A 12,989-nucleotide genomic window follows, 5' to 3' on the forward strand; every position below is an offset into this window, starting at 1 on the left:
TTCCCAAATGCTTTCTCTTTCTATACTGGACTGAGCATGTGTTGGATAGGGCGTTGTTCTGCTGGTGCAGCAGCAGCTTATCCCTGGCCCCAGTGTAACTGCAGTAGAGGATTGCTTTGTCCATTTTCAGACAGTTATTTAAAAATCCACAAATGTTGGATTCAGACAAAATGCAAATTGGATTACAAATTTATGCTGGGTAGAAAGACACTTTTGCTAACGCTTTCAGTACATATATAACAGGGGAAAGCTCCATCTATTGAATTCCTGCCATAGTTGTTAAAGGCACAGGAACATGCTAGAAAGAAAAAAAGGTAAACACCCTGTCCAAAAAGGATGTATCCAAAATATATTTCTGCTAGGGTCTTTTGGCTCTTTCTGCTGTAGGCTAAAATGTAAATTTAAATATTTGGACTATCAAAATGTCATTTTCAGTATTTGGACTGTATAATGTCAATTTCAGTATCTAGACTTGTAAATGTCTTATTGCATTCTGTGCTTTGACACCCTTGGCAATGCTAGCAAAGGCACCAAAAGCACCAACATCAGCAAAAGCACAGGGTGGAAAAAGTCTATATGGGTGAGAACAGGGAATAAATCCCATATGGGTGACAGCAGGGTTTGCTGCTGTCTTGATTAAAATATGTTCTTTTTTAGTGATAATGGGTTCATGGAATTGCCATGCAAGCAACTGCTGCCTTTGATTTATCCAACAAAACTATGAAGAAATGTTTCTGTGAAGACCGTCTGGCATAGTTTAAATTAAGGACAATGATATCAGTTTTGCAATTAGACTTCATGAAGTAAAATGGCTGCAAAACAGGCACTAGGGAGAAGATTAATCTGTTCTCCATGCGCTTTAGTGCACTAGGCCTTTATTCTTATTTTCAAAATGCAGCAGCTGCATCTAGTGGACAATCTGGATAATAACACACATTGCTGGGGGCTGATGGGAATTTCAGTCCTGGGATATCTGGAGTTCAGCTTAGTTCCCAACATTTATACATCAGTTTGTAATTCTTATTTTTTTAAAAAAAAATTGTCAGCATTTTAGTGCAAATTTATTCTAATAGGCTTTTTTTGGTATGCGATTTTTGCAAGGAATTTTCCCTAATATAATGTATTTTTATATTGTTGTGTGTTTGCGGGGGGTGGTCAGTCTGTATGTGGCCCGAGTCCCTTCTAATCCCCTGCATCCAGAAAACATTTCTATACATGAAAAAATTGCCACTAGCATGTCCTCAGTAGTGCCTATGACATCACTAGTGACACAACCCCACCTCCCCAATCCATGGCAGACATGTGTATACTATGGATTGCAGAAAAGGTGCCGTTCTATCTGTTATATGAAGACTGGTTTTCCATATAATGCAAAATGAAAATGAAGACTCACCAGTTGTAGATGAGGTGGACACACCAGTGCTAGTCACGCCATAGCTCTGGGTTGTATTCTTCTTTGCTCCATATGCTGTTGCTAATAAAGGAGAAGAAGATAAAACTTCAGTTCACAGTTTGTAGAAGCCAAAGAAAGAGATCTAGACATCTGCTTCCCCACCAGCACCATTTATTTATTTTTTGAGTAAATAAGCAGAGGAAAAGGTATTTCTCTGCAGAGAGTTGCAAGTTACTAATAAATAATATTTTATTTCATTTTATTAAAGTTCAAAGCGTTTCAATGCAACTATCCAAACAACCCTTATAACAGCCCTGTAAGGCAGGTGAGTATTATTGTGATAACTTGGCAGCAGTGGCGTAGCGTGGGTTGTCAGCACCCGGGGCAAGGCAAGTAATTTGCGCCCCCTAACCCGTGGATTTGCGCCCCCTAACCCGTGGATTTGTGCCCCCTAACCCTAACCCCCAGATGTTGCGCCCGGTGCGGCCGGCCCCCCCTGCACCCCCCACGCTACGCCACTGCTTGGCAGTACTTAGGTACAGTGTCTGCTGTCCCATCTCTACTAATCCTGTTTGGCTGTTCGGACTCATGGTACTCAGCATGGGTTTAGGCATGGTTCCCAAGTAACCTGCTTGGTCCCTGGTTTTAGCATGCCCTACTCTCACAAACCCCTAATGAAAAAATAGTGCTTGGCAGTGGAATCCTATACATATGTACTCTCAAGTATGTGTATATGTTGCACTGTGATTAGCTTATGAGTATAAGTGATTGTTTCATCAATATCTGGAGCATTAAGGAATTGCTTTGTACTCCGTCAGACTCTTGGTCCCTCTAGCCTGGTATTGTCTTCTGCACAAACTAGTAGTTGCTCTCTGGGGCTTTGGGCAGGAAAGTCCTACCTAGAAATGCTGTGGCCTTCTGTATCCACAGCATGTGTTCCATCACTGTCTATGGCCAGGGCCAGCCTACAGCATTTTGCTGTGTGAGATGAAGGACCAGAAAGCACCCCTTCTCTACTCCATGTACAGAAGCCAGCCAGAGGGGCAGCTGAATCTTGCTTCAACAGTAAAAATGGGGCAACTTCTTTCACTGCATCTGAAGCATCAGCTGTGTGGCATACACAGCTCTGTCCTCCAACAAAGTGGAGTGTCATGAGACAAAGGTTCTTGAGAGCAAAAGCAGGCAAGGGCTAGCCTCAGACTACAAGGCCTGCACAATCATTTCAAGCCTGCTAACTGTAACTGTTAGCAGTAAACTGCCATGTCACTGTGACTCATGACTCATCTTGGGTTCCCTAAAAATGTAACCAGCCATCTCTCTGGGCCTCAGTCTGTCTTCTGAGTCAGTCTCAGTTCAGTATGTGAGTGAGTTGTTGCAGACAGAGCGGCTCCAGGGCTCCAGTTATTCCATAACTAAGATCTGTGTCTCTCTGAAGACTAAGATAGCTGCTATGAGCACTCTGTGTATGCTCTTTAACTATGCTGTTTCTGAACAAGTTTATTTCCTTCAGTAAAGTTTTATTCTGTTTATGAAGAAGACTCTGCATTGATTAATTTACCATTGCTCCACAGAGTGGAGGCAAGTATCAGGAAGAACAATCAAGGGGCTGTCACTGCTGCCTATAGTAATCTACCGCCTGAGGTGTTTATTTCACGTTGCCAAATGCTGGGGCCAGGTTTACAGCCCAGTCCCTCACTTGGAGCATCCAGTCACAACTGAAGTTAGTGAATATGCACAACATCAAACTGTCTACAAAGGCCTGTCTGAGGCTAATCCATGGCCAGCATGTACAGAAATAAGGTTTTAAAAATATCCCATGAGGAGCTGGATTTCTCAAGTACATGTATGTCACCCAAATGGCTCATAAACTAGGTATTTTCATAATGTTCTGTTACCTTACCTGCGGTTGTGGTTGCAGTATTGGCAACACCAAGTGTGCTTGGAGCCAGGTTGTTCTGAACACCAAATACTGCAAATAAAAATATTCTGGGGTGAGGTGCAAGTTTGCTTTTTTTTTTAAAAAAGTAAACAGCCATAGTGACTCACCACAGGTAAGAATGGTCTGAAATTAACCATGCCCCAAAATTGAAGACTTCCCTTACACTGCATGTAATAAACTGAGCTAGTCTGTCATGTTTTATATTCATTTCTAATTGTCCTCTCAGAAGTGCACAAATCTCTGTAACTTATTATGCAGGAATAAACTTTTAACTTTGGGAAATAGCTTGAAAGTTCTCTTTACAATTCAATGTTTAGAGGAAGGGTGTGGAAATCTTCCTTGCCGATTCCTAGGTTCTGAGAGACTTGTAAAGGAAGGAATTTCTATGCAAGCCTGGGTGCCAGACCTGAGGGCTTTGCCCACTCACCTCCTGACTTGGGTTACAGGTAAGGACATCCCTCTGACTGGCACCCAGGCTCAGGGACACACTGCAGCATTTGTGCTGCTCATTTCACTTGTATTTATTTTATGTATTTTTTATTATCTTCAATAAATACTTTTTAAAAATCCTCTGCTGTAGGAGTTCTAAGCCATCCCTCAAACAGGTGTTTCTGTTTACAGAGCAGGAGCTTTAAATGAATCCCACAAACTAGTCCAGGTGTGCTGGTGCCACTGGCATGAAGAACTGGAGACCAAACCCTTTGCATATCCCTCTCCTGATGGCCGCACATCTTGACAGGTGGGATCAAGGAGGGAGGGAGAAAACGCACCTGTGGAAGAACTGCTGAGACCAGCATGCAGAGCTGGGGAACTGGGAGCCAAGTTGTTTGGGACGCCAAACACTGTGGGGGAAGGTAGGGGGGAAAGGAAGAGACTGTTGACTATGTAGGTGAAGTCAGAAAGATTCCAACGCATCTGGGACGTGACACAAATCACTTGTCCTGTAGCAGAATGATCAGTAAACTTTAAACTTTTCAATTTGAATTCCACACACTGAAAGAAGTCTCTAAAACATGGCGGAGGGGTAAACTGTGACCCTCCAGATGTTGTATCTGGACAGCTCCTGCCATCAGTGACCATTGACCATATTGGCTGGGGCTTATGGGAGCTGGAGGGCCATAAGTTTCCCATCCCTAGCCTAAAACCACTGACACCTTTGCAGATGTCTACCCTAATCTTGCAAGCTGTTGTTTAGCTGGCTGCTTCACAACTCTTCTTTTACTGGCACTCGGTTGTACTTTAGAGCCATCTAAATTTGCCTTACTAAATTTAACATTCCACTGAATAATATATAGGTCTGAAGTGAATGAGTTCATTAGAGGGCACACATCCCACCCTGATCCGATATATTGCCCTCAAATTCCAACAGTCACTCAGGCAATTTGGCCAGAAGGGGCAATTCCTTCCCAACTCCCAATATGGTTAACACTTATACCTGTACGGTGAAGGCAAGTTCTGAAACCAACTGAGGAATGGCAATGAAAATGTAGGAAAGCAATGATGGTGCAGAATATCCACACTGCATGCTTCCTTCGTGGTCTTTAAGACTTCTGGTATTGAGTAACCACAACTGGCCACCTCATGATTTTCAGAAAAGGTTATCTCGGAGCTTGTCTGCAGAATTGCTATGGCCGATGCTGTGAACATGTACCTGATCCAGTAGAATGTGCTGCCGTGTTCATCAAAGAGGAGCTTTGAGTCATGTTGTTGTGGTAGCCACCGAGAGACGACCCTGCAGGCAGGGTGGAGGACCACATGTATGGTGGGAGTGCCGCATTCAAGATGGTCGTGTCGTATGTCCCTGACACTGGAAGAAAAATCAACAAGCAACATTTAAAACCATATATCTTTATATACAATGCATGATCCTTAGGCAATGTGATTTCTTTTTCTGTTCCTCTCACCTAAACAGCACCATAAAATATGAAACTTGGTCTAATCTGTTTTTGGTGTTTCCTTTTTTAAAAAACAAGGGACGCGGGTGGCGCTGTGGGCTAAAGCCTCAGCGCCTAGGGCTTGCCGATCGAAAGGTCGGCGGTTCGAATCCCCGCGGCGGGGTGCGCTCCCGCTGCTCGGTCCCAGCGCCTGCCAACCTAGCAGTTCGAAAGCACCCCCGGGGGCAAGTAGATAAATAGGTACCGCTTACCAGCGGGAAGGTAAACGGCGTTCCGTGTGCGGCTCTGGCTCGCCAGAGCAGCGTTGTCACGCTGGCCACATGACCCGGAAGTGTCTCCGGACAGCGCTGGCCCCCGGCCAATAAATGTGAGATGGGCGCACAAACCCCAGAGTCTGGCAAGACTGGCCCGTTTGGGCAGGGGTACCTTTACCTTTACCTTTTTAAAAAACAAGTTTATATAGTCTTCAGAGTTATAGAGAAAAGCATGGATATGTCCTTCAAATTGGTTTTAAAGCAGGCATGGCTAACCTGTGGCTATCCAGAAGGATAATGGAAGCTGTAGTCCAGCAACATCTGGAGGAATACAGGTTTCTCATCCCTGTTCTAAAATATCATAAACCGATGGTGATCCCTAGCACAGTTTTCAGTGGCCATGGAATTGGACATCAGCAGAGATCCCTTATTCGATTCATATTCTTTCCTTGCCCTCCTCACACTGAGCATATTTGCTTCCTCCAGTTGCTTCCTATTTGTCAGGAGTCACTCCTGAGTCCTGACCTTCTAGCTTTTAACTAACACCTCTGCCCTGGTCTTTAGTCTAGAACAGGGGTAGGAAACCTATGAACTACAGCTCCTATCACCTGTGATCATTGGCCATGGTAGTTGGGGCTGATGGGAACTGGAGTCCAGCAACACCTAGAGGGCCATAGGTTCCTCATACCTAGTGTGAAACTACTTTTGATGAAACTAAAAAAAGAGTTGCAATGGTGCCACTCAATCACTGCCAAGAGAGACTGAAGCAGTTATACTTCACTCTACTTTTTGGATACTAGGAAAAAGCACGCACCTTTGAACAATAATGTGATCCTTGCACTGTTGGCCTGTAAAGAAGACAACCATTTGCAGCCTCTACCACCCTCCCCACCTTATTCTGTGATTTGATAGATTAGAAATATACTGGAATTCCTGGGGTCCAGCAATGAGATACCTGATTGGCTGCTCTCTGTCACCATTTTGGTTTCCACAACAGCTTTTTTAGGTATCGGGAGTGTGCTTGATGGGGACCGAGTTGGGCTAGCACTAGCTGACCGACTTCCCCGAAGTAGTCGTTTGACATCGTCCAATTCTGTCCCTAAAAGAGAAGAGAGATATTGGAGACTTAAGCTCAAAACTTGACAATGTAGGTAGAAAATTAAAAGCATGACGATGGTAGAAAATTGTATGCTTTATATGTTTGGGTCTTAAAAATGACAGATGCATCTGAAGATGGATAGAGCTGAATGGTGCAGGCCAAAGCTACACACACACTATACATTTGAAGCATATTCTTTCCCTCAAAGACTTCCGGACACTGTAGTTTACCCCTCGTAGAGCTACAATTCCCAGCAACCCTTAACAAACCACAGTGACGAGAATTCGGGGGGGGGGGCGGGAGAACATGTTTCAAATGTGCTTCAAAGATATAGTGTGTATGCAGCCCTTGTCTCTGTTCTGGCTGCTCCACCTCAACATCAAGGACTCCTCTTCCCTTGAGGCCACAAGTAATTTCTTCATTGGATTATAGTAATCCTTGCTCCTCGTGTATTTTTGTCATCCCCTATACAGTTTCCGGCTAATAGATATTAGGAAAATATCAGATGGCATCATGGAAAAAAGGGCTACCAAATGGTCAAAGGAAGAGTTCATCACTACAACTGCTGGATTATTAATCAAGGAGATTCAGCTACCCTTTGTTCAAGTCCACAAAAAATAGCTCAAACACTTACATCTGGTTGATGGAGAAGCACTCTGCAGCCTCACTCGAATTTCACTCTCTGTACAAGACAAAATGAAAGAAGAGGCTTATTGTGAAGGGAGAGGTAATGGTAACTGGATACCCTGTACACACCTTTGGCATGAAGAAGGTTCATTGCTGCTGGTTGTTAGCTTGGCATGTGGTATGTTCTGTCAGTATTTAGACCACATGCAGCAAAGTTTGACAGGAATAAAATACTAATTTCTCCTACACTATGGCTTGTCTAATCATTTTTTTATGAGTTTATTATTATAATGCAATGGTGACAGCAACTTTTATAAAATTGCACTCTGCTTTCATTCCTAGACCTCCCACCAGTCCAATTTTCCTTTTACATAATATGTGCTGACATTTCAAAGTGCTGCTTTCCTCAGTAGCAACCTTCCATGCCTCATCATAGCAAACCACTTTTTTAAAAACTTGTGTGACTTGGCCTTAAAGAAAAAAGCTTTCAAAATAAACAAACAAAAAACCACTTAGCATGCCCACACACTCTTGGGCATGCCCAAATTAACTCTTTGGATCTCTGCAAAGTGTACTGTATATTATATCTTACCACGAGTTTGGCTTCGCCCCCTGGTAGCAGAGGAACCTGTGAAAATCAAGGAAAATGCAATTGTTTGAATTTTATTTTGAAAAACTGTGATGAAGATAAGAAGGTTGACGAAAATCCAGAATTCTTTGGGGGAAAGAAGGTTCTTTGAATAACCTGCTTTAAAGGTATAGTATGTGTACACATCCTTAGAAAACATTGGAAGAATGATTTGTGCTTCCAGTGACAGGGGAATGAGAACCTATAGCACTCTTTATCCCCTCCGATGCCACCCAGCTTCCTAGGGCCTGATCTGATCGGAATCTGTATTGCAGCAGTTCAGCCAGGAATGGGAAGCACTGGCAGTACAGTGGTAACTGGCTCTTGGGCTTCCTTTCAGCTTCCTGGGACTCTGGCACAACAGAGATGGAGTGGGAAAGGGGTATGCTTGTGCTGCCCGTTACTTTTGTAGATCAGGCACTTGCATATTATCCCCAAATATTAGACACATGCATTTCAGCTTCTTATCTACTAAAGCCAGAACTATTAGAACGATTCAATTTCTTTCTAAATGCAAAGCTCTGCACCAGATGGAAACATGACAGCTAAGAAATATACTCAAATCTGAGTCATTTCCATAATTCATTCTAGTGCAAGAGTATAGGAATTTTTCAACATTTTGAACTCCCTGACCATAAGGCATTTAATATGCACCTGCCCTCAATTTGGCCTTCATAGTATTAATAACAGAAATGTACCAAAATCTTTTCTTGGAAACTCTGGAGAGGAATTTGCACTGGAGCTCCCTGCAGGGAAAAAACAAGAAGATTTCATATTAAAATTTAGCTGCATGCGTTATATGGAAAGGGGATTTCAATAGTATAACATATCAGCATCATTGTATATACAGTATCCTGTAGTTTTCTCTGGAATTAAAAGGTGTCCTGAGGACATATGTGGAAGAGCTATTGATTAGTCTGCATGAGAAGTCAGGAAATGATCTTGGCAAAGTGCAGAGAGAGGATTATCACTGCTGACGAAAGTGTTATGTTAGACAATGGATTACAGTGCTATACTCCAAAAAGGCTTAATGGATCATGAATTGATATGACAATGGGGTGTGACTCATTCGAATAACAAAAGGGTCAAAAGTAGCAGAAGTACTGTAAAGGGCAAGTATTCACATGTCACGGTAAGCCAAACCATGGTGTCCAGAGACCACGTAATTGTGTTGGATCCCAGAGAGGAGCTTACACCCACTTTGCTTCTCTCTGGTCCTTTAAGCATAGCAAAACCAAAAGTTTGGCTTAGCATGTAATTTGAATCTGGGATTGTAGTTAAGGTCTCTCCTCCTCAAACACCATCTGTAGCCAAGGCTTTTAATATGGTTACAGATAGTGGTTAAGCAAAAAATCAAAATTTGTGTCAGCCACCAAAAAAATAAAATAAAAAATTTTGGGGTCAGCTAGGACCAGGAAAGATCAGAGTGGGTATGAGCTTCTCTGAAGGAATGAGCACATTTGTGAGGTCCCTGTAAGCCAGAGTTTGTGCAAATGAAACAGGCTTCTAGGATAGTTGAATGATTAGCCAACATAATCTGTGCACCCCTTAGTTTCCTTGAGACTATGGTACCTTCATATGCTGCATGGCGAGTGGAATAGGTTTTTCGTTCAAAGGTTGAGCCTGGTGATTTGGTAAGAGTAGAAGAAGGAGTGATGGCTTGCTTGTAGGAGGAAGAGGAGGTATTCGTTCTAGCATTTCCACCTACAGATGAAACAAGACCTCCTAAAATGTATGTACAATCGACCAGACTGTGATGGAAATGACAGTCCGGTCTTTAATTTAATATTTATTACTTAGAACAGGAACCTTTTTCAGCTTGAGGGTCACATTTGCTATTGGGCAACTTTTGGGAAGGAGGGAAACAATGCCAAGGTGGGCTGAGCCAGAGACAAAAGTGGACCCAGCAAACGCTTAACCTTTGTATAGCAGGCTGGTTTGTACACATGGTCGTAAACCCCTCTCCATCTTCCATTCAGCCAGCAACAGGCTTTCATCCAATATAGTGTTAAGTAACAATCCAGTCAGTTCAAGGCTTTACACTTGCACAACAGGCCTGTACCCTGCTCCTCCTCCCACAGACACATGAATCTTTTCTGGGGGGTTCCCTTAACCCTCCAGAGCAGATTTGTGTGTGTGTGCATGTGTGTGCACATTTGTGGAGTGTGTGAGGAGAGAGAGGGGGAATCCCATGGCACAAGAATAAATCCTTCTGCTGGAATGGTTACTTAGAGTTACGCTGAATACAAGCCATAGCCTTTAGAAGTCAATGACATTAATCAGTTTCACAAAAAGTTTGTGTGGTTTGCTACACATTGCAAAGTTTGTTGAAGTGTGGATTTTGAAGGGTGAGTGTGTCTTGGTTTGCATATTGTTTCAAGAACAGTGAGTTAGGTAGGTTTGCCTTTAAATGCAAACTAAATCAAACCCCACCCAAATCCTACTTGGAATAGTGTGGTTAAAATGTAGTTTGTTAAAAGTCCTGGTCACTGCATGTATTTCTGCCCTTGGATTTTCATAAGGTCTCCAAAAGCAGAGGGATAGCTGTGATCTAACATGATGCAGTCATGTGAATACTGGGTGAATGCCATGCTCCAAATTATGAAGAGAGAATGTTCCCTTTGTAATCTCAGGAAGAGGGCTGTTCTCATACATTTGCTTGTACTTCTGAATCTGGTGTCATTCAGTGGCTTCCCCATTAAACTGTTTGAAGAACAATGAACTTTTGTGAGGAAGCCTTTGCTTCCCTCCTCTGCCCTGCTCTCCAATTTAACGCTGACTTGGAACACATAGACTTAAGACATAGAAACATCAAGAGTTTATTAACTCAAACTGCTCTGGCTCTTTTAATGTGGCTGTGAGCATCATACTTTCAATATGGATTCCTAAAGTATCTAGGGAAATTCCAAAAAGCCATTTCAATCAGGACCGTTACAAGAAAACACGCTAATGTGTTCCATGTTAATTAACTAGGGGCGTTACTTCTCCTTCTAGGAGGTGTGTGTGGCCTATGGAGAGCTTTACACCTGGAAGGTTTTATAAAGTTTCATGAAGTTGTGTGAAGTCTGTCCTGTCTAGGCTACCTTCCAGTGGTTCTGTTGGGGCTGGACTTTGGGGCTCCAAGGCCCTACAATCCAGGGGTCTTCAGATGATTGCCAGCAATGATGGCAGAGGGTGCCCTCTGCAGTGAAGAGCTTGCTGAGGCTCCAGCAACAGCCACCACCTTCATTTCCCCAGAGTGTCTGCAGGAAAAAGAGGAACTCATGGGAAATGGAGATGGTGGCTATTGCTGGAGCCTCTTTAGTAAGGAAAATGGGGTTTCTTCCTGCTGGAAAGGGGAAGGAGAGCAGTGACCAGGAAGTGGGTGAGAAGGTGGCAAAGCAACAAGATTGGCAGAGCACTGGGGGAGAAGGCAGGACAAGCAGCCCAGGTGGCATGTTGGGAGAGAAGGGCGTAGCCAGGGTGAGGGTCCCTGGAGGTCTCTTTGCCCCTGCCCCCTCAAACATGGCAGTGCTGTCGGCCTCATCAGAAGAAAATATCAAGGCACACCCACACAGCCTGTTTGGAGTTCTCCAGTGAGCAGCGGGGTGGATAGTTCCTTGGTTGTCTAAATGGATGCCTTCCATGTTCTCTGCAGAAAGGCTATTCCAAGGCAAACCAAATAAGTTTATACAATAAACTAATGTTTATTTACAGCTGTTTTTATTTGATTCCTCTGTACCCCCATGTGCTGAGCCCAAGAAGAAGCGCCAAGAAAAGACAGAGAACCACAGGAGATTGCAAGGAAATATAATTGTGTGGTGATATTTCCTGGAAGAAGAAAAACTACCAGTTGTATAAATTCCCACCATTTACCACAAAAAGGATCCTGCTTCCAGATTTTAAAGGGCATCTCTGGGCAAGGACTCTTTCCCTACTCTTGTAGTTCCACAAAAGCTGAGAGGAGGAATGCTTCTCCCACACATACACACAGCACTTGTCGCTTTTGAATTGTAAGCTTCTGCCCTTTCTCCCCACACCTTTTTACGTTCCTCGTTTATGTTGTTTCCCTTTCCCTTCAGTCTGAGAACCACTTACTGGCTGTCACATAACTGCTGCCGTGGGTGTATGTCCTTTTCTCCACTCCACCTCCTCCACTATAAGCCGTTGATTTGAGGCTGCTGGTACTGCCTCCTTCTGTCAAAGTAAACACAACATGAGATTCTGTGGGTGGGAAAAGGCAGGAAAAGAGGACTGCGGAATAATATAGGGGCCTTTCGGTGGGGCCATATACAACATGAGCACGCCTCACATATATGGTGTCAAACAACCATATGATTTTTAGAAGACATCTGAAGGCAGCCCTGTACAGGGAAGTTTTTCATGTTTGATGCTTTCTTGAGTTTTAATATTTTGCTGGAAGCTGCCCAGAGTGGCTGGAGCAACAGAGTCAGATGGGCAGCATTTAATAATAGAATGATGATGATCAATGTCACAGAAATAATGTAAGACTAGAGTAACCTTCCCCAAACATGCTGGGGCTGATGGGAACTATAGTTCAAAACGGTGCTTTTTTTGTAAAAAAAAATGTTTAGGGGGTACTCTCATTTTGACTCAAGAAAATCACCATTTTATAGTTCAAATTGGGGGAAATAAATATAGTAAATGGACAAAAGTACAAAAATTCACAAAATGTTTAGGGGTATGTGTACCCCTGCGTCCCCCCAGAAAAAAGCACTGGTTCAAAACAGCTAGAGAGTATGAGGTTGAGGAAAAGTGGAATGGATTAATTCCTCTCAAGAATAGGGCTGCCGCATGGTCAATTTTGAACTAACTAGGTGGGTCCCCCTGCCTACACTCACATGTGTCATACTTGCAACACACCTTCAGTGCTAGAAAACAGACCACTTTAAATCTACTTAGCTGAAATGAGAATTACGTTCCAGTGAGAAAGGGAAGGCTAGAACCCTAGTCAGAAGAGTTGTACGATCAAGAGCTATTATCACTGCTTGGCACTCCTTACAATTACTCTGGTAAAGAAACCACACCACAGATGGTGTGGCTGGCCAAAAGTTACTCAGCAAAGGTGCTCGATATCAAACTCAAACAGCTGTTGTAGTCAACACATCCCATCCCACCCAGGTTTTTCCAGGCTGATAGTGTGAAGGGAAGTTA

General features: G+C 43.3%; 1 protein-coding gene and 1 long non-coding RNA gene across 4 annotated transcripts in view; one reads left to right on the plus strand and one right to left on the minus strand.

Moving 5' to 3' along the window:
- Positions 1-12,989, minus strand: part of COL17A1 (collagen type XVII alpha 1 chain) — a 63,240-nt gene that overhangs the window by 40,949 nt on the left and 9,302 nt on the right. Inside the window, exons 4-13 of one of the 2 annotated variants that reach the window (XM_082225228.1) lie at positions 11,913-12,011; positions 9,408-9,539; positions 8,534-8,581; positions 7,800-7,835; positions 7,215-7,262; positions 6,437-6,580; positions 4,984-5,139; positions 4,103-4,174; positions 3,294-3,362; positions 1,394-1,474 (exon numbers count right to left, since the gene is read on the minus strand). In XM_082225228.1, coding sequence (XP_082081354.1) covers positions 1,394-1,474; positions 3,294-3,362; positions 4,103-4,174; positions 4,984-5,139; positions 6,437-6,580; positions 7,215-7,262; positions 7,800-7,835; positions 8,534-8,581; positions 9,408-9,539; positions 11,913-12,011 — 885 coding nt within the window. The remainder of the gene's footprint in view (positions 1-1,393; positions 1,475-3,293; positions 3,363-4,102; positions 4,175-4,983; positions 5,140-6,436; positions 6,581-7,214; positions 7,263-7,799; positions 7,836-8,533; positions 8,582-9,407; positions 9,540-11,912; positions 12,012-12,989) is intronic. The other variant, XM_082225229.1, reaches the window with a different exon arrangement.
- LOC309533721 lies at positions 809-4,093 on the plus strand. 2 transcript variants are annotated; one of them, XR_014220432.1, is made up of 3 exons: positions 809-1,327; positions 1,662-1,752; positions 1,930-3,272. It is a non-coding gene; the product is annotated as an uncharacterized lncRNA (long non-coding RNA). The 2 variants fall into 2 exon arrangements; XR_014220433.1 differs by lacking the exon at positions 809-1,327 and adding an exon at positions 3,913-4,093 and having other exon boundaries at positions 1,486-1,752; positions 1,930-3,113.

This window comes from Podarcis vaucheri (genome assembly GCF_965113315.1).
Source record: "Podarcis vaucheri genome assembly, chromosome: 5".
In the NCBI taxonomy this organism is placed as follows: domain Eukaryota; kingdom Metazoa; phylum Chordata; class Lepidosauria; order Squamata; family Lacertidae; genus Podarcis; species Podarcis vaucheri.